General features: G+C 37.4%; 1 protein-coding gene across 2 annotated transcripts; it reads right to left on the reverse strand.

Moving 5' to 3' along the window:
- Positions 1–1297: 1297 nt before the first annotated feature.
- On the reverse strand, positions 1298–19700 carry LOC107793310 ((DL)-glycerol-3-phosphatase 2). 2 transcript variants are annotated; one of them, XM_075236852.1, is made up of 7 exons: positions 19465–19700; positions 16609–16833; positions 13746–13806; positions 13449–13596; positions 6825–6904; positions 2471–2540; positions 1298–1612 (listed from the first exon to the last, which is right to left on the reverse strand). In XM_075236852.1, the coding sequence occupies exons 1-7, from the start codon at positions 19550–19552 to the stop codon at positions 1565–1567; spliced, it is 720 nt and encodes a 239-aa protein (XP_075092953.1). In that variant the 5' UTR covers positions 19553–19700; the 3' UTR covers positions 1298–1564. The 2 variants fall into 2 exon arrangements, with proteins under 2 accessions (XP_075092953.1, XP_075092952.1); XM_075236851.1 differs by lacking the exon at positions 2471–2540.
- Between the last annotated feature and the right edge of the window lie 959 nt (positions 19701–20659).

Raw genomic sequence — 20659 nt, forward strand, 5'->3', positions numbered from 1 at the left:
AGAAGGACAAATGCAAATTACAGCAAATCTCGTTCCATTATTTTCTAAACTTTTTATAGTAGAAAGGCAAGCATTAATTGAGCAGTAACTGTTCTTTAGCCAAGAATGATAGGACACACCAGGTACAAAAAGTTTGAAATTCTATTACTCTGGCAAGGATCAACAGTTCCAAACTAAGACGAACAAAATAAATTCACTATTGAAAAGAACTCTTCTAACTTGCTCTCACTCCTTTCTTTTCTTGTATTATGATTTCTTTCGTTTCGTTGCCTATTGAAACAAACAGGTAATGAATAGTAAACTAGATCTTTTCGTTACCAATTGAAACCAATAGTTTTGTTTCTTGAAAAAGCTGAAGAAGATTGTAATGCTAACATATTGTATAGCATCATAACTTTTTTACAATGCGTTTATGTTGAATTATATTGTCTTGAACATTTAACGCATTTTAAAACTTCAAATTCTTAGACAAGTTGACTAGACTATTTCTGACCAACTTAGTGGATGAAAAATGAGTTTTCCCAAGACAATAAAAAAATATTTTTCCAAGCTTCAGTGGATATATCACCATTCACCACCGATAAAATTATTAGCTATATTAAGTAATAAAAAACCGTGGAAAACAAATGTGAGAAATGAAGATTTCATCACAGCAACAGTTTATATGGTAATGAAAGGACCAGTGTATTTAATATAATATGTACCACTTTTATTCTTTAAGCTTGCATGTGAAAGCATATTATTATTATTAAGTTCAATAAAGACTAAAAGAAAGTGCGGACCTCTCTAATCTACAACTTAGCTATGTTAATCACACAGAAATTCACGTTTTTCAGTTGCACCAAGAAATGTCGCTACATCTTAAACAACTAAAACATGTGGCACCGAAGGGTGTAACATAATGGTCAATGAAATGGGTTGAGAACCATGTGGTCTTAGTTTCAAATCTCACCAAAAGTAAAAATGTTTGGTGATTTTTCCTCATATAATGTCCAAGCTATTATAGATAAAGTTATTCGATACTTGTGCTGGTAGGAGGTACTAGATACACGATAAAATAAGTCGAGATGAGCTCAAATTTCCTGGACACCACGATTATGAGAAGGAAAAAAACAAGTATAACATATGTTGGAAGGACAAGTGCATTTAATATGAGCCCTACACCTTCAAGAAAGTGTAGGAAGTTCCTTCCACCAAGGGAACAAAGTGGAAAATGGCCACTTGGCTGATGTGGGTGGGGAAATGGGGTTTGCCGATATCAAAGAAAAAAAAATTATGGACACATGCATGAGGTGAAATACAACAAATCTTCAATTTCTTCATTTTAACAGAAATGGATCTTCAGTATCTAAAATAATGAGTCAAGTAATTAGAAACTGGAGGCGAACCCCAAACTTTGAGTTTTGAACTCATAATATGGCTCGGTTTGGGAACTTTAGGATCATGATCAAAATAAACGAATCGAGTTTTCTAATCTAGTTTGGTTGATGAATTTTCAAATGGAGGCAACCCCCAATCGGCTGGGTTGAAATCAAGTAAAGAACTCAAAACCTGATCAGCAACTTCATGATATGAACTGTCCAACCTTGCATCTGGAACCATAACCACTGACCTGCATGCAGTGCATAAAACCCACGTCAGTAGATGATGATACCCTGACCATGAGCAGAACTTTTATGACACATTTCTATAACATCAAGGCAAAAAATAGGAACAAAGTAGACAAAAACGTGCTATGGAGATAAGAGCAAGATCAGTGACTTCATCTAAAGATGCAAGAGAGGCATACAAGATATCTTCAATGAATTCATGGGTATGCATCAGAATGAAAAGATGCAGGAGCATTTTGCTTTGTTGTACAAACACAGAATTGAATTTCATTGTTAGTAAGAATGAAAAATAAGGATAAATATAGCAAATAACTGCCCCTCTTTTTGCATCTTCATCGAGAAAAGTTTCTTTTCTTCTTTTCTTTTTCCTTATGCTTCACCATATTTTTGCTGGAAAAAAACATGGTAAGCTGGCAGAAGGTAACTATATCATAACCTTTTTCACAAAAGGAAGGATGGAAGAGCTAAGGAGCAAAAATAAAAGCAAAATTAAAGCGAAAGGAACTTGAGCACATCTCATTTTTAGGGTTGTAAAGGAAAATCTGCAAAGGAAATTTGTTCACATTTACTTCCCATTCAAAATTTCAAACAATAACTGAACCAATTTAAGAGACCGAATTTCTTCCATATTATCTCTTATTTCCATCTTCCCTTTCGTTTCTGGTTTCTAAACAGTAATCTTCTACATCAACGAAAATTAAAATGCAACTTCAGGACTCGCTTGGCATACGTTGCATCTACCAGGAAAAAAATCTCATCAACAAAGAGAACTTCAGGAATTTTAGTAGTTAAAGCATGCTACATGCCTCTTAGAACCCAAAAACATATTGTGAAAGAAATGGACCTTGAGCATAACTCACCCCAAATCGGATGAAACAAGAATTGGGCAAGCCTGGCTCTGATACCATGTGAAAGAATTGGACCTTGGACCTAACTCAACCCCGAAAGTTAGCTCAGGTGGCGAGAATTACCCAATACCATATAAAGAGACCATGAAACCTTCATTCCACCAATGTGGGAACTCAACAATAATAATAGTAGGAAACAAAGGTGAGAAAGTTCAAAAAATATGAAAATGGCTAACACTCCACACTGAAAGCATCTGAATATATCAAATTAAAACAAGAAAAAAAAAAGATAGCCTTATAATGGATAAAACAGTAGAAACTAATTTGAAAAGACAAAAACCAGAAAACGCCAAAAAAGAACCATGTTACAAGGACTCTGGTGATCACTATAAGCAAGATATTTGTGTCTGTATATTTAAGGACGCAAACAAGGACTGCTGTCTATCCATCATGGGTAAAACACTGGAGTTTGCGTGGGTGTCAGAGGAAATTTCAGGGTTCTGGTAAAGCAGCAAACAACTGAGGCAGTTGAGGGTGGAAAAATAATATAAATCTTTTTGCTTATCCGATGACCCTAAAGGGGCAGGAAAAGAATTTAAATCAGAAAACAAAATTATAACACGAGGAAGCATCGACAAACATGATAGGTTCAGAGAGTTTCTTGAAAGTCAAGATAAAATTCACAATAGGAGGAAGAAAAAAGCAAGATCCTGAAAAAAGAAGGCTTGGAGACCAAGTAAATTGACTTGTCAGACATCCAGAAAGAGGAGAATAGACAAAAACTAGCAGCTAGATGGAAACAAGTGTCATCAGTGCAATCGAAAGATATATAAAAGGTAACCTTATTTGCTATACTGAGCACGTAGCTCAGACATGGAGAGCCATACCAAAATCATATTGTTACCTAATTTTAACTAGTGTTATCATCAAGAGATTTACACCATCTATGAGTTAATCAACTAAACATAATCTTAGTGCCAAATTATTGAGATATATATTTAGACGAGTGACCATGCTCATAAAATCAATCAATGTAACCTTTTGTAACGACCTGGCCGGTCGTTTTGTGTGTTGTAGCCCCATTCCCCTATTTATTGCCTCTTCTATGTTCTTTTGTGGTTATGTGACTTGTTGGGGTGCTTGGTTTGGTTTCGGGAAGTGTTGGAGTGAATTGGGACACTTAATTCCAAGGTTGGAAGCTTAAGTGGAAAGAGTTGACCGGAGTTTGACTTTTGTGTAGACAACTCCGAAATGGTATTTTCATTATTGATTATTCCAACAGCTTCGTATGGTGATTTTGGAATAAGATGTATGTCCGGATGTTGATTTGGATGTCCGTAGGTTGATTTGGTGTTTTTTTGGCTAAAGTTGGAAAGTTGAAGGTTTGGAAGATTGAGAAGTTTGACCGGGAGTTGACTTTGTTGATATCGGGTTCGGATTTTGGTTCCGAGAGTTGGAATAGGTCCGCTGTGTCATTTAGGACTTGCATGCAAAATTTGAGGTAATTCGGAGTTGATTTGATATGGTTCAGCATGAGTTTTGGATGTTCAAAGTTCATTAATTTCATTAGACTTGAATTGAGGTACGATTCGTGATTTTCGTGTTGTTTGATGTGATTTGAGGCTTCGAGTAAGTTCGTATTGTGTTTTAAGACTTGGTGGTATGTTAGGATGGTGTCTCGGTGGTCTTGCGTGTGTTTCAAATGAGTTTCGGACCATTTCTCCATGTTCTGGCTAGATGATCCTGATGTCTGGCTTTCTTCTTCGCAATCGCGAAGGGACTGTCGCGATCGCATAGTATATTTTTGGAAGGCAGGCGGGTTGTTCTTCACGTTCGCAAAGTGGTAATCGCTTTTGCGATAGTTTGGTATGCAGTGGCCTTCACAATCGCGTTACGGTCACCGTGTTCGCATAAAAGGTACGCCGACTGGGGGCATTTGGCTGTAAGCCTTCGCGGTCGCAAAGCTATGCCCGTGTTCACATAGTGTCAGGGTGTGTAGTGCTTCGTGTTCGCGTCCTTGGCCTCGTGTTCGCGTAGGGTCTTTTGAGAAGCTGGAAGTTTGTTCTTCGCGATCGCGAAGATGTGGCCACGATCGCGAAGGGTATGCCTAGGAAGAATGTTTTAAATACTTTATTTCGAAGGTTTGGTTATTATATCTCATTTTGGGTTAGAGAACTCGACTTTGAGCTATTTTGGAGGGGATTTTCACGATTTGGATTGAGGTAAGTATTTTTGACTCGGATTTGTTATTATTTCATGATTCCATTTTTGTTTTTAGCATTTAATTGGTGATTTAAAGTGAAGAAATTGGGAATTTTAGTAAAAGCTTTCCTAAAGTATAAAATAAGGATTTGAAGGTCGATTTAAGGTCGGAATTGGATGAATTTAGTATGATTGAACTTGTAATTGAATGGGTGTTCAGAACTTGTAAGTTTGACCAGGTTCCGGGGTGTGGGCCTGGGGTTGACTTTTTGATTTTGACAAAGATCGAAACTTTATTGTTCGAAGTTGTTTCCTACGGCATTATTTGATGATATTAAGCTATTTGTGACTAGATTCAAGTCGTTCGGAGGACGATTCGCGTGGGAAGGGCTTTTTGGAGTATTGAGTCCTGCGTTTTGAGGTATGTAACATATCTAAACTTGGATTTGAAGGTATTTAACCATGGGAACTATGTTATATGAAAGGTATTGGGGTGATGTACGCGCTAGGTGACGGGCGTGTGTACGTGCACCGGTGTGTTCATGATTTGAGGTGGCTTTTAGACTATTATGGGATTGGTTTGCTATCGTGCCTCGTCCTATCCATGTTTCTAAACCTGTATGATCATTTGAGTTCTGATTTATGTTGGAAATCATGTCTAGACTATGTGCTATTTGTTTGAAACCCGATAGGGCTATTCTTGTTGTTTCTGAGTTATTTGCATTAATTGTACACATGCTCTTAGTCATGATGCTATACCGTATATGATCTTTATCTCAGTACTTTCTTATTTGATTCCTTACGTGTTGTTGATGCCTCAAGTGTAACATTGTTGAATTGAATACTGTGAGATGTGGTGAAGTGAGACTTAACCAATTGATGACTGGGCTTGGGCCATAGAGCCGGTTGGTATTGATTTTGAGGTGACGCGTACGCCAGGCTCATATTGAGCTACGTGTTAATGAGTTGGGGCGACGCGTGCACTAGGCCTCACTATTGGGCTATATGATTGAGATTAGCACTTAGGCAAGATCCGCCTCTCCGGAGTCTGACATGCCAGCAGTGAGCGCAGGACAGTGTTTTATATACGTGCTTGATGGTAGGCAGCTATGCCATGCACCCGTACCGTGCTAAGTGTTGATGTATGGTTAATCATAATGGTTTCACTAAAATATTATTGTTTTGACATGTATATTTAACATGTAAGCATAGAGATGTACCTGTCTCATGCTAGCTGGTAAATGAAGATCTTATCCGCGTTGGGCTTAAACTGTTTTACTTGGAAAGCATGCCTAAATTTCTAAAATGTGAACAAGCTGAACATAATATCATTGAGTTACCCGCTTCTACTGCTTCCTTTATATTCTGAACTATTGTTGATTATTGATATTGGTATCTGGCTGTTGTTTCTGAGCTCGTCACTGCTTTCAGCCCAAGGTTAGTGTTGTTACTTATTGCGTACATAGGGTCGGTTGTACTCATACTACATTCTGCACTTCGTGTGCAAATTCAGGTACTTCCGGGCGAGGTGATCTCTAGTGTTATGTTGCTACCAGCTTTTGGGAGACTACGAGGTAGTTCTCTTTCATTATTTCTTATATTATTGTTCTACTATTCAGACAGTTGTATTGAGAATTTGGCCATGTATTTTGATACTCAGTAGTGCTCAGGTACTCGTTGACACCTGATATTTGGGATGGTTGTAGCAGTATTGTGGTTGTTTTCATCAGATATTTCATGATATTTCCATTATTGAGCTTATAAAACCATGTTTCTCCAAATTCGTTGTGTTTGTGTGACTGTTGGCTTGCGTAGCAAGTAGTGTTAGGCGTCGTTGCGACTCCGGTGGGAGTTGCGTCGTGAGACCTTTTATACAGGATCTCAAGCACATAAGACTATTGTCGAATGGAAAAACTATCCTAGTAAAAGCTACTAAGGCAAAAATACATAAGACAATATAAAAAATGCACTTGTGCAAACATTTAATGGGAAGTGCATGGGGGTTAGTATCAGTAAACTCCTTAAACCATGAAAGAAGAAGTGCAATGAAGTTTAATTTTAATTGAAGCACTTAACTGAAAAGCAATCGCATAGCTCTCTCAAGCTATCTGAAGAAAATGAAAAACATATCAGCAAACATTAAAGTTCTGGGTGATAGGCTTACATTCCAGCATTCTTGGCTGCAAGGACACCTGAGGGCGCATCTTCAAATACAAGAATCCTCTGTGGATCTACTGGTCCACCCTGTCCATGTTAAACTTTAAATATACAGCTCATAGGCATCCATGATATATCATACTTTAATTATACCGACCATACTTCTAACTTTCCATTATCTGAACTCTGAAGGACTCAAATCTAGTTTTACTAATTAAATCTAACTACCTCAGCGTTGGTGACCAAATCGGTGTTAATTTACATTTTTTATTCCATGAAACCTTGTACAATCAAAAAAAGTAGTCTTTTGTCTAATCCTGGGAACAAATTAAAGTTGCTTTTTTGTAGTCAAATGTCCTAGTTTCCATCATGAATCTTTTAGATGTTGTACTCTTTCTGCTTCAAATTGAGCACCCACCTTCTAATTTTAGTTCATCCCAAAATAGTGGACTTCCTAAAAAGAGAACTTCTTAAACATACTATACCATAATGGGACCCATTTTTTGCTCTTTTTAGATACTCCATCTATCCAAAAGTTTTTCGATGTTGACTTTTCAATAATCAAACTGCATTTTGTTCAAACATAACTTTAGATAAACTTATATACATAAGAGAATCTTCTTCTACATGAATAGCCTTTTTTTTTCAAAGTTAAGTGCTTGGCCAAGCTTTTAGAACGAAAAAAAAATGCTTTTGGATAGAAATAAAAACAATATTGGAGAAGCAGAAAAAAATAGCTTCTGTCTAAAAGTACTTTTTTGAAAAATATTTTTTTAGAAAAATACACTTAGAAGTACTTTTTTAAAGCTTGGTCAAACACTAGGTAAGGGTAAGGTCTGCGTACACACTACCATCCCCAAACCCCACGGTGTGGGATAATACTAGGTATGTTGTTGTTGTTGGTCAAACACTAATTGCTGCTCAGAAATGCTTTTCAAATCAATTAACCCAACACAAACTGATTTTCATCAAAAGTACTTTTGAGAAAAGTACTTTAGAAAAAAAACGCTTCTAAAAATAAGCTGATTTTTTAAGCTTGGCCAAACAGGCTAGTATGCTCGCAGATACAATGCCTTCGAGTATTTGCCCTCTCAGTTTCAGCAATTTATGACATCTCAAGGAATTTTTCATCAGACATCTTGTCCTTATACTCCTCAGCAGAATGGGGTTGCAGAGAGAAAGAATAGGAACCTCATTGAGACCTAAGTTGCTCCGACATGGCGGTTTAGGTACCGTACTCGTGTCGACACGACACTAGTATGGGTGTGGGTATGGGATCCATACCGGATCTGATCAAACAATTTCGGTTACTTTGACCACGACGGACGGAAAATTCGAGATGCGATACAATTTGGTTCCCGAAATCAAAATCCTAATAATTGGGGTAAAGTTGAAGAAAATAGCGTACGTTATCTAAGAAATCAATCCTTTACTTATCTACAACATAAGAAAAAAAAAGGAATCCAAACTTTACAATCTGTACTTAAGTATTTCACATAATTTCTTATAATTTAGAGCCTTTTTTTATATTTGAATTATTTTTAGCCGAATCCTTGCACCCGTATCCGTACTAGGATCTGTATCCCCGAATCTTAGAATTTACATCTCGAATAATCCGACCTCTAGATCCGTACCCGTATCGGACATCCGCACCCGTGTTCGAGCAACTTAGATTGAGACTGCTCGCACACTTCTCATCCAGTCCTATGTTCCGTTGCATTTTTGGGACGTGCAGTTCTCAAAGCTTGTTACTTGATTAATCGGATGTCTTCATCTCCTATTCAGAAGCAAGTCCTGTATTCTGTATTGTTCCCCAAGTCACCTTTATACTCTCTTCCCCTCGTGTTTTTGGGAGCACATATTTCGTTCATAACTTAGCCCTTGAGAAAGATAAGTTAGCTCCTCGTGCTCTCAAATGTGTCTTCCTTGGTTATTCCCATGTTCACAAAGATATCGTTGCTACTTAACTAATCTTCATAGGTACCTTATGTCAGCTGATGTCACATTTTCTGAGTCTCATCCTTTCTTTACCTCTTCTGATCGTATTGATATATCTGAGGTCTTACCTATACCTACTTTTGAGTAGTCTAATATTGCTTCTCCAATATCCCCAGCCGCTAAAGTCTTACCCATACCGACTTTTAAGGACTCTACTGTTGCTCCTCCAATATCCCCAGTTGCAAGAACACCACTTTTGACTTATCACCGTCATCCTCGTCCAAAATCACGCCCTGCTGATTCATGTCCTGCACCTTACCCTGCTCCTACTCGGACGTGTCTCCTCCTAGTCCATCGATTGCACTTCGAAAAGGTACACGTTCCACATTTAATCTTAATCCCCAATATATCGGTTTAAGTTATCATCGTCTTTCATCACCCCGTTATGCGTTTGAATCGTCTTTGTCCTCTGTTTCCATCCCAAAGTCTACAGGTGAAGCACTATCTCATCCACGATGGCGACAAGCTATGATTAACGAGATGCCTGTTTCATATACGAGTAGTACTTGGGAACTTGTTCCTCTTCCTTCAGGTAAATCTACTGTTGGTTGTCGTTGGGTATATGCAGTCAAGGTTGGTCCAGATGGCCAGTGTTGATCGACTTAAGGCACGTCTTGTTGTCAAAGGGTATACTCAAATATTTAGGCCGATTACAATGATACTTTCTCTCCCGTGGATAAAATAGTATCAGTCCGCCTTTTTATATCCATGGTTGTTGTTCGTCATTGGCCTCTTTATCAGTTGGACATTAAGAATGTTTTTCTTCATGCTGACCTTGGGGATGAAGTTTATATGGAGCAACCACCTGGTTTTGTTGCTAAGGGGGAGTCTAGTAGCCTTGTATGTCGGTTGCGTCATTCACTCTATGGTCTAAAATAGTCTCCTCGAGCCTGGTTTGGTAAGTTCAGCACAGTTATTCAGGAGTTTGGTATGACTCTTAGTGAAGCTGATCACTCTATGTTTTATCGGCATTCTGCTTCAAATCTCTATATTTATATGGTGGTTTATATTGACAATATTGGTATTACCGGCAATGATCAGGATGATACTACTAAGTTGAAGCAACATCTCTTTCAGCACTTTCAAACTAAGGATCTGGGCAGATTAAACTACTTTCTGGGTATTGAGGTCGCTCGGTCTAGCTCAAGTAGTGCGATCTCGCGACGGAAATATGCCTTAGATATTCTTGAGGAGACAGGCCGAATTCTAAACTTTTGCCAGGACAAGGGGAGCCATTTAGCGATCATACAAGGCATCTGGTTGGTAAATTAAACTACCTCACACTGACCAGACCTGACATTTCTGTTCCTGTGAGTGTTGTAAGTCAGTTTATGGATTCTCACTGTGATAGTCATTGGTATGTAATTGTCTGCATTCTTTGGTATATAAAATCAGCACCAGCCAAAGTATTATTGTTTGAGAATCGAGGCCACGAGCAGATCGTTGGATATTCAAATGCTGATTGGGCAGGATTACCTTATGATAGACGTTCTACGCATGGATATTGTTTTTTAGTAGGAGGTAAATTTGGTGTTTTGGAAGATCAAGAAACAGAACGTGGTTGCTCGGTCTAGTGCGGAAGCAGAAGATCAAGCAATGGCTATGGCAACATGTGAGCTAGTTTGGATCAAACAGTTGCTCCAGGAGTTGAAATTTCGTGAGATCGGCCACATGGAACTTGTGTGTGATAAACTGATAATCGAGTTGTCCTTCATATTGCATCAAATCTAGTATTCCATGAGAGAACTAAATACATTGAGGTTGACTGTCACTTCGTCATAGAAAAGACACTCTTTGAGATATTGCTACAAAGTTTGTGAAGTCGAATAATCAGCTTGTAGATATTTTCATCAAGTCTCTCACCAGTCCTCGTATTAGTTACATATGTAACAAGCTCGATACATATGATGTGGATGCACCGGCTTGAGAGAGTGTATTATAATAGCAATGTATATAGTCCTAGTCCCCTATGGAATAGAAGTAAAAATATTGTATTGTGTATAGTTATAAATAGAGCTATTGTAAAACACTTGATAGAATATCAATAATATTTTCTCTTGCGCTTTCTCACAAATACCCTAAAAGTGATGGAGATAATTTGTCACAAAGCTACATCCTAAGATAAATTATAGTCTTTACATTTTTAGTTAGGAGCTAGCAATTAAAGATGATAATGTGTTGATCATTGTGTCCTTGCGAATAGATTACAGAGTAAAATTTAAATCTCGAAAGAATTAGATTATGATGAAGCTTGATATAAGAACTAAGCCAACAGTAACACGTACATTTGAAAAGTTTAGTAGGTAAATTATCGATTAGACAAGGTTTGTGTACTACAAGATTGACCCAGAGCAAAGATTAGTATCATAACTATGAGATCTCTCAGATTATGTCAATGGAAAAGGGCCACATTTGCCCCTCTACTATCGAAAATAAGCTATACCCTCCGTTTCAGTTTCATAATGATACACTTGTTATACTTTTGAGTTTATTTTACCCCTTATCCGTTGAATCCCTCTTCTAAACTTGAAAATAACATGTGGCAAGCCCTGATTGAACTAAAATAATACGCTCCACTTTTAATTAAACCCAACCCGACCCAGCTTATTTACCCACCCATTCGAATCCCCCTAAATGCCCTCATTCTCTCATTTTGTGCCTTCACCCCTCAGCACTCTTAGCAACTCCAAAGTCATTGCCTTTGCTTTGTTGTTTCCATTAATAGGTATAGTGACAAGTTCAGGGATGACTCATTCATCCATCACTAGTTGACAATATTGAACCTTTTGAGAGCATAAAGAAAGAAGAAAAACCGCTGCATGCTCCTGGTCATTGCGATTGTAACATTAGAAAAGTTTCACAAGTGAGGCAATGCATCCATCAGTTTCAGCTATCGCAATTCTAGCATCTTCATTGATGCATAAGTTTTGCAAAATAATAACACAATCTCTTTCAAGAGCTCTATCCTCAAGAAAAGGAACCAACTTGGGAAACAACTCCGAAGGTGCAATGAAGGAACGAATGTTGCTACTCTTTGACATGTCACATAATAATTTGATGGTTGATGCCTGCAATTCCCTTCCGCGGGCCCTGATTGAGGGTTGGTCTATTTAGACTGAGAATGAGGGAATGAGAGGATTTAGGGGGGTTCAGATGGGTAGGTAAATAAGTTGGGTCGGTTTGGATTTAATTAAGGGAATAGGTTCAAATTTACCCCTCTACTTTTGAATATTGTTACATTTAACCTCCATTATACTATCTGGCCAAATTTACCCCTACTATCAACAAACTTTTAAAATTACTCCTCAGTCCATCAGGCGACCCAGAATCTTCCAAATCATTTTAGTTAAGTCACTTATTCTTCTTGATCCACTATTTTCAAAATAGTTGGCATTTACCTGCTTTCTTAATTGGAAAAAAGAAATACGAGAAAGAAATATTAAAATAATGCAGCGGTTAGTAAACAAAGTATAGTAAATTGAAGAATCTAAATTAGGTAGCTTGTCTAAATTTCAAAAGTATTTACAACACCCAGCTTTAATGAATTTGTTCCACCAAAGGTACGAAGACTTTGCAAGTATTAGTGATAGAAGTTGAAGTTCCATGGAAATTTTGCATTGCCGAATTCAACTTTGCTTTAATCAAATGCCTACGCATTGTGCACTCTAAAGTTAATCGACCGAACTCTATACTAACTAGACAATTACAAAATATATCCGTATATACATGTACATACATGATGAGCAGTCGCACATAATACATAATAATGGACCCATAGAAATTTGTTGTGTTTATGGTTGAAAAATTATAAAAATTTTAAATCAATTCCAAAAGTAGGTGCGATGGTAATTAAAAATATCCATAAATAATTTTTATAGTTGGATACCTTTAGCATTCACATTAATAGTATTTCTGAAAATAATGGATCAAGATGAAGAAGGGGAGCCTTGGCGTAACTGGTAAAGTTGTTGCCATGTGACCAGGAGGTCACGGGTTCAAGCCATGGAAACAGCCTCTTGCAGAAATGCAGGGTAAGGCTGCGTACAATAGACCCGTGTGGTCCGGTCCCTTCCCCGGATCCCGCACATAGCGGGAGCTTAGTGCACCGGGCTGCCCTTTAGTGGATCAAGATGAAGACCAAGTGATTTAAACAAAAGCGATTTGGGAGATTTTGGGTTACTTAATGGACTGAGGGGTAATTTTTAAAAGCTTACACATGGTAAGGGTAAATTTGGCAGAATAGTATAACGGTAGGGGTAAATTTGGCCGAATAGTATAACGGAGGTTAAATGTAGACAATATCCGAAAGTAGAGGGATAAATTTGGACCTTTTCCCTCTAATTAATACTTAAAAGTGGGGCAGATTTATTTTAGTTCAATCAGGGCTTGCCATGTGTTATTTTCAAGTTTAAAAGAGGGATTTAACGGATAAGGGGTAAAATAAACTCAAAAGTATAACACTAAGTGTATCTTTGTTATGAAACTGAAACAGATGGTAAATATAGCTTATTTGCTATGGTAGAGGGGCAAATCTGGCCCTTTTCCGTTATGTCAATCTACAAGAAAAGCAATATTTTTTTAAAACAATAGTCCTCGAGAAATAAAAATACATCAAAGTTAATCAGAAAATTACCTCAAATCTGTTTGCAGCTGCAAGGAATATATCAGGTGATGGCTTTCCTTGTTTAACTTCTGGATCATCACCGCGAACGATATGATGCATCAGTGAAAAAAGTTCACCATGTCTTTGAGTTTTCAAGTCAAAATGCCGTGTGTGTGTACTGAAAATGCATTTATATTAGTTCACTTATTGCATCTTACTTCTTAAACATTATTTTAGCTTATGCAGAATCTAACGTCTACTTGCTATACTAATTGCGCCACCAACATTAAACTTTCTAAAGAACAAAACCAAAAGAAGATGTCATACCCTGTAGCAACACAAATTGGTATTCCATTTGCATGAAGGTGATGAATCAGGCGGCTGGACCCTGTAACAGGACAAAAAGTTAAAAGATGCAAAGAGACTCGTGGATACTAATCTAATTTTGCATTAAACGAAATCAAAAGACTGAAATAAACTGTATGTACAATGTATATGCAAGTCAAGTTTTATACTTGATAGCCTCTCTATTCAGAGATAACTGTTCTAAAATTACATTACTAGACACAAGGAACTTGAAAAAATAATTATCCTAGAGGATGTTGGACAAGATTTACAAGAAAGGAGATAAGGAATTAGATTTAAGATCATGGGTGTAATTCTTCCAAGCAATTCTCAAGTTGCTATGCAGCTTTACTCACACAAGCTATAAATGTTAATTTCAATCCTTTTGATAAGATTGAATTACGAAATTTGTCCCACACAGTGCTTTCTACATTTTATGTAGGGACCTACAAATGGTGAATTTTTTGGAAGGAGTTAACAGATGCACAATACACAAAATGAATAGTCAAACTAACCATTTGCCATTGTGATGGTTGGAGCAGAAAGAAACCACTGCAAATCATTTCTCATGCAGGCAGAAATGTTCTAACTTTGAAGAGTGTACTACAAGAGGGTAACAGAAGCCTTTTCCTTGAATAACTAGGAAATCATATGCTCCATTTCACTTAAATATAGAATTTTCTTTTATAATTTTTTTTGATAATAGTGGTATTGAGGCCAGCTTGCATGCACCTCCACAAAATCAATCCAGTACCTATCATCCCCAACTAGCACATGTACCGGATAGCTCTAGCCACCAAGACTTTAGGCAAATTGGAAGTTTCATCTAGGGTCGCCTCTGCTGAGATTCGAATATAATTGATCAAGGTTGTTACTCCAGCTCCCAACCACTAGGCCATCCTCTGGCGACAGCTCCAAGGCTTTGAAATGCAAAATAAAGCAAAAATGTTATAAGGGAAGCTTTTATTTGGCATCTAAAGGTTACCGATCCCTGCATATTACCCGCTTCTTCTTTTGGGTGATGAAAAGAAATGCGGAGCTATTTCCATCAAGTAAAGCACAGCCTCTCCAGAGTATTAAACTCAGCTAAAGCTATCCCCTATTGGTAGAAGTTCATCGCGAAATACCATATAAGTTAGGCCCCATTAGCCGGCAGAGATAGAGATAAAGAGAAAGGATTGAAACCCCATTAGCATTTAGCAGCTTGTATGTTCAGGCAATATGGGTGTCTCATCCTTAAGAACTGGTTATTCCCTTAGCAAAACTTGGATAAAGTTGATTGCTATAAAGTAGCTTGCTTTGTATGGTTAGTTTCTAAAGGGCATGTCTGACTCAAGAAAACTTGAAGAGAAAGGGCTTCAAGTTATGCTCTAGATGCTTTTGTATGTGGGAAGGAGTACGGGACCATCAACCACCTTTTCATTCACTGTCGACTCACTGACCAGCTGTGGCAATTGTTTCTCGGTATGAAAGGAATTAAGTGGGTTATGCCTAAGTCCACAGGAGATCTGCTAAAATGTTGAAACAACATGGGAGGTACAGTGAAGCATGTCAGACATGAACTAAAAAAGGGGAACCCTCAGGGGTTGGCCTGGTGGCAATTGACTTGAGCCTTGGGGTTTGCTCCCTTTCAAGGTCTCAAGTTCGAAACCCACTGGGTGCAAACAATTTCTGAGGGCCATCGGACTGGGTAAAACCTGAATTAACCGTGGTGCACTTGCGGGAAACTCCTTGCCGAGGGCCTGTGCACCCCCGGGAATAGTCGGGGCTCGAAGAGACTCGGACACCCGGTGCAAATCAAAAATAAATAAATAATGGTGTAGCCCGGATGGAAAGGAACTTAGGTGTTTTGAAGGAAATGCAGCCCTTTACAGAAAGTTAAGATGAACTGTATGATACTATTTTATTTTTGGTGTAAAGAAGAACTTCTGCAAGATGTAGAGGCTTTGGCAGATATCATTGGATCCTTGTAAGACCTTTTAGGGTCTCTTTTTGATGATCTTTTTGCTCTGTATATACGGCTTCAACACAGCCTTTTACCTTTCACAAAAATAAGCATTAAAGCAGAAAATCTCGTCTCGTTTCAAGAGAGATTCATGAGAACGCGACCCCCTGCCTTTTCCCTTTCACAAATTTCACAAATAGGAAGTTTAGAATCCGACTTGAATATTGAAGGGAACACCAGATACAATACAAAAATTTTCCACCTGTCCCTACTTGTCTATTTAGCACTATTCAAAACTTAATTTCACATCGTTTGGATCAACTTCTTTTATATAACGGTGGTGTCCAGTCTAGCTTGCGCACACCTCGACAGTTCTAACTATCACTTCAAAGTATCTTTTTCATGCTAAAAGATAAAAATACATTCACATGGTTTTCACCTGAAGCTAAAACCTGAAATTTGTGCCATATACTGGTTGAGAAAAATGGAAAACTGAATGTGAGAAGAACTAGGAGGATAACCAGAGTTTTCTGGAAACAGAAGATTTCTTTAATGACTAAAAAGAAAAATGGCTCTTTCAGTCACATCTCATGACGGAAGGGGTTATTCGAAAATCAATAGATTGATAAAAATGAAGGAATGATGTAACTGTCAGAAGAAACAAAACGATGATTACTGAAGCTAAACTCAAAAGTAACTTTGCAGAGAAAATTTGCAGAACGGACCATCAAAAGGAACTTGGTCAAAAAGGAAGGTGGCTACTCCATGCCATTTTAAGACAAATAACCAATCCCATAAACGTCTGCTACTCTTATGTAGAACACTCAGGAAGGGTGAGAAACCTGAAACTTGAGAAAGGAATAAAGAAGAATAATCTGCCACTAGTGCTTAAACTTGTACCTGGCATGAGGTCACTTGTGGGAAACATTTTCTGCAACATTTCCTCTCTTTCTACAAGAAAATCTTCAGCTGTAAGTGAATCACTTATTCCTGTCTCTTCAACAAAGACCCTGGCAGCCTCTATCGCCTTCTTCCCCATCATCTTTGCCTTGAGTGACCAATCAAAAGTCTTATTATACCTAGCAAGTATAATCTCCTGGACCTCCGTATAGAATTTCTCCGTGTCTGATACACAAAAGAAAAGCAACACATAAGCTAGTCAACCAAGACTTGAATTCAAGTAGCAACTATTCAACTACACAAAGATTTCCTTGTTTCTTTCCAATAGAATCCAACAAACAGGAAAAGCCTGGTATATCAATCTCCCCTTGGATCCCCCAAGTTAACAATCTATCCTCACCTGCTCTTCCCATTATTTAGAAGCTCTCTTTTTTTTCAAAGAAACAGACTGGAGTGTCCTAATATATCACATGATGTAAAAAACATTAAATTATAAAAAGCCATGCAGTGTCCGCTGTGGTTAAACCAAATACACATATCCAAGGGGCATAACAGATTTGGCTGTGTGAATTTGTTCTATGGTTATTTAAGTTATATAACCTGGGTAACAAAATAAAATCCAAAATAACAAACTCTTGGATTGAAAAAGTAAATGACCTCACTAAAAATCAAATGAAATAGTACATGGATCCTTTTTCTAAACTTCAAGATCACCTATAAGAAATAAACATCAATCTTACTGTTGCACTGAGAGAACGGGAGACTAGATTTTTTTTCTTTGGTTGACAAAGATGGAACTAGATTTTTGTTGACATTTATAAATCTCAAAGCGCACCAAGCTTTCTAGCGTATAAGAGTTTGTTGAGTTGTCCCATATCGTTGGGATGTGGAATATTTGCTCACCTTATATGGTCCTGCGCAATCCTCACTTCATGAGATTGTACGTACACCTCTAAGAAAAGTAGAAGATAAAATAATGCATGGCAGAGGAGACTTTCTCTAACTATCCCGTTGCTAATGTTTCCGCTACAGATGCACACGTGTAAGGTTTCTAGTGAAATAAGAATCATACCAGCGTATAGGCAGTGAGTAATATGTCATTAAAACAAAGAAAGCAAGTCTTTTTCTGCTATGGTAGCATGCTCTCAGAACCACAAAGCTCGGTAATTTACTCTTCATTCCTTTTAATTAGGGGGAAATATAATCAAAGAGCTAAAAAAGGCCATTTTGTTTTCTTTGATAGGTGAGAAATGTCTTAGTCTTGAGCTTTGTTGCTTGGACTCTCCGAAAATGTCGCGGGATGCGTGTCGGATCCTCCAAAGGTAGTGCATTTTTTAAGGATCTGACACGGGTGCGGCAACACTTTGGAGAGTCCCCGCAACATAGGTCTTGAGTAACTTACGTGCCAGATATGTGATGTTACATCAGAAAGACATAGACATACAAATGCGTATACATGCTTGAGGAACACTCTTATTATACCATCTCCATTAGAATGTTTAGTGGCTTAATTTACCTATAGGCAACAACAATAACAACCCAGTATAGTCCCACTAGTGGGGTCTGGGGAGGGTAGTGTGTACGCAGACCTTACCCCTACTCTGGGGTAGAGAGGATGTTTCCGATAGACCCTCGGCATCCCTCCCTCCAAGAATTCCTCACCTTGCTCTTAGGCTGACTCGAACTCACAACCTCTTGGTTGTAAGTGGAGGGTGCTCACCACTAGAGCAGCCCACTCTTGTCAGTTAATTTACCTATAGAGAAAAGTAGTAATAAATCTTGACTAATCTTCTCTGCATAAGAAATGGCCTAATGGTCACAAGGTTTCACTTAAAGAGACTAGATATTGTAGAGTTGTTCACATATCACTTATCATTGACAACTTGTGGTATCAATAAGAAAGGCAACTTCAAAATTCCAAATCAAATAAGGCCCTCAAGCAGCGGCTGATTGTTTTGTTGCACCGCATGCGCTCAATATTCTCCACGAATGAAACTTTACCCTTCAAAAGCTTTTCTAAATTTTTAAAAACGCCTTACGGAATTACTTCTGTCCCCTCTAACCCCTAAGATTTTTATTCAGAAGTTCTGCTAAGTATTGTCAAATAGATGATCTTCCCTACCCTATTTTTACAAATCCTGAGTCTATCACAGCTGACAAGGTATAACATCAAAAGCACAGTATTCAACCTCTTCTTTCAATCATAATCATATTCTCTATTATGGACTTTTTACCTCATTCTATACAAGACCCTCTTATCTCTTTCTTCTATGAGCTCTGGTTATGGAAGATGTTGTATTTGGGATTGATGCAACTGGAAACGATTTGATAACTTATAGATGAGAATTAGGACGATGACGAACTTGCATTTGTAGTTCACCAAATTTACACTAACTTTCACTGACAAATGCAACTTCGTCGCCGTGTCTACAAGTCATTAAATCATTACCAATTGCATCAATCCTAAATGTAACATACAAAAGGAAGAAATAAGAGGGGCTATGTAGATTGTGGTCAGAAATCAATATTAGAAAATATGATTAAGATTGATTATGATTTAAAATAAGGGTAGAACATATCACACTCAAATTTTTTAACTTCACTTCCCCAATGATCACAAATTTTACGACATCCAAAGAACAAACAATTTAAGCAAACGATAGGATACCAAAGGTATACCAACCCTTGAAAAACTACTTATAGGAAATTCGCACAAGCACATTACCAGTTATTGGCAAAATGGGCAATTGGGTGAAGAAACAGTGGGCATTGCATTCTCAAGTCATCCAGATTTGCAAAATAGAATGGAACTATAGTAAATCAAGTAAGAAAGATCCTATACAGAATGATATATACCTAGAAGAAGGCCGTCCATGTCAAAGATTACGTGAGTGATTGAGGCTTTTCTTGCAGATGAAGCATCAGTGCTGCCCTGATTCGCCATTTTTTGAACAACTTTTAGCTTCTAGTAGCCCACAACAACCTGCAACCGCTTAAAATTTGGGCAGATCTGTAAGCTTATTTTTTGTTAGCCTCTCGGCTTAATTTGAAGAAAATGCACTAAAGCAGTACTGATGGGTTTAGCTGAATTTTTAGTGTATTATGTGGTTGAACAATTGGGGAAAAGTGCTTTTTTTTTTTGCCCAAAAGAACTTTTGGATCAATTTGAGCGGTTTGGCCAAGCTTCGTAAAAAAAATAATTTTGAGGAGAAGCAGAAGCAATTTTGATAAAAAATATATTTATAAGTAGTTTTTTAAAGCTTGGTCAAACACTAATTGCTGCTCAGAAGTGTTTTTCAAACTAATTAGTCAAACACAAACTGCTTCTCACCAAAAGTACTTTTGAGAAAAGCACTTTTAAAAAAAAAGATTTTTGCAGCTTGGCCAAATAGGCTAGTAGTTGACATTCCAGGAAAAGATTTAAAAATTCTCTCGTTTGGCCATATTAAAAAAATAAAAAAATTATTTATTCATAGAATATGATCAGATATAAAAAAACATCAAGTTCCAAAAAAACTAGTTTAGGACAGTTTTCTTCCACTCACAAAACTTCAACTTTTTCAAATAAATGCATGTCCAAACACAATTTCAACTTCCGAAAAATATTTTTCCACACAATTTCAAAAAAAAAATCAAGTTTCAATCAAATCTATGTCCAAAAGCTAAAAGTTGCAATTTATAAAATAGTATTTATCCTTTATAGGATGTGTTTGGTAGGAATGAACAAAAATATTTTCCTGAAAATTAAATATTTAGTAAGTAGGCAAAAAATATATACTCAAAAATATATCCCCGAGTATATATTTTCTAAGCAAACTCTATAAGGTTGAGGTGGAGTGACTATATCTTAAGGCAAGGGTGGATATACGCAGAAGACGGGGGTGCATCCTCACCCAAAATTTCATGCGTTTACACTTTAAAATATGACGACTTTCACTTTTCCCGTCGTACTTGTTCCTTTTTTTTCTTTTCTTTTCTTAATTTCTATAAGAAAAAAAATTATCTTTGTATTTCCTCTCTCTTTGTACAATCAAATTTTTATTATTTATCT

This window comes from Nicotiana tabacum, chromosome 18, assembly GCF_000715075.1.
Source record: "Nicotiana tabacum cultivar K326 chromosome 18, ASM71507v2, whole genome shotgun sequence".
Taxonomy (NCBI): Eukaryota; Viridiplantae; Streptophyta; class Magnoliopsida; order Solanales; family Solanaceae; genus Nicotiana; species Nicotiana tabacum.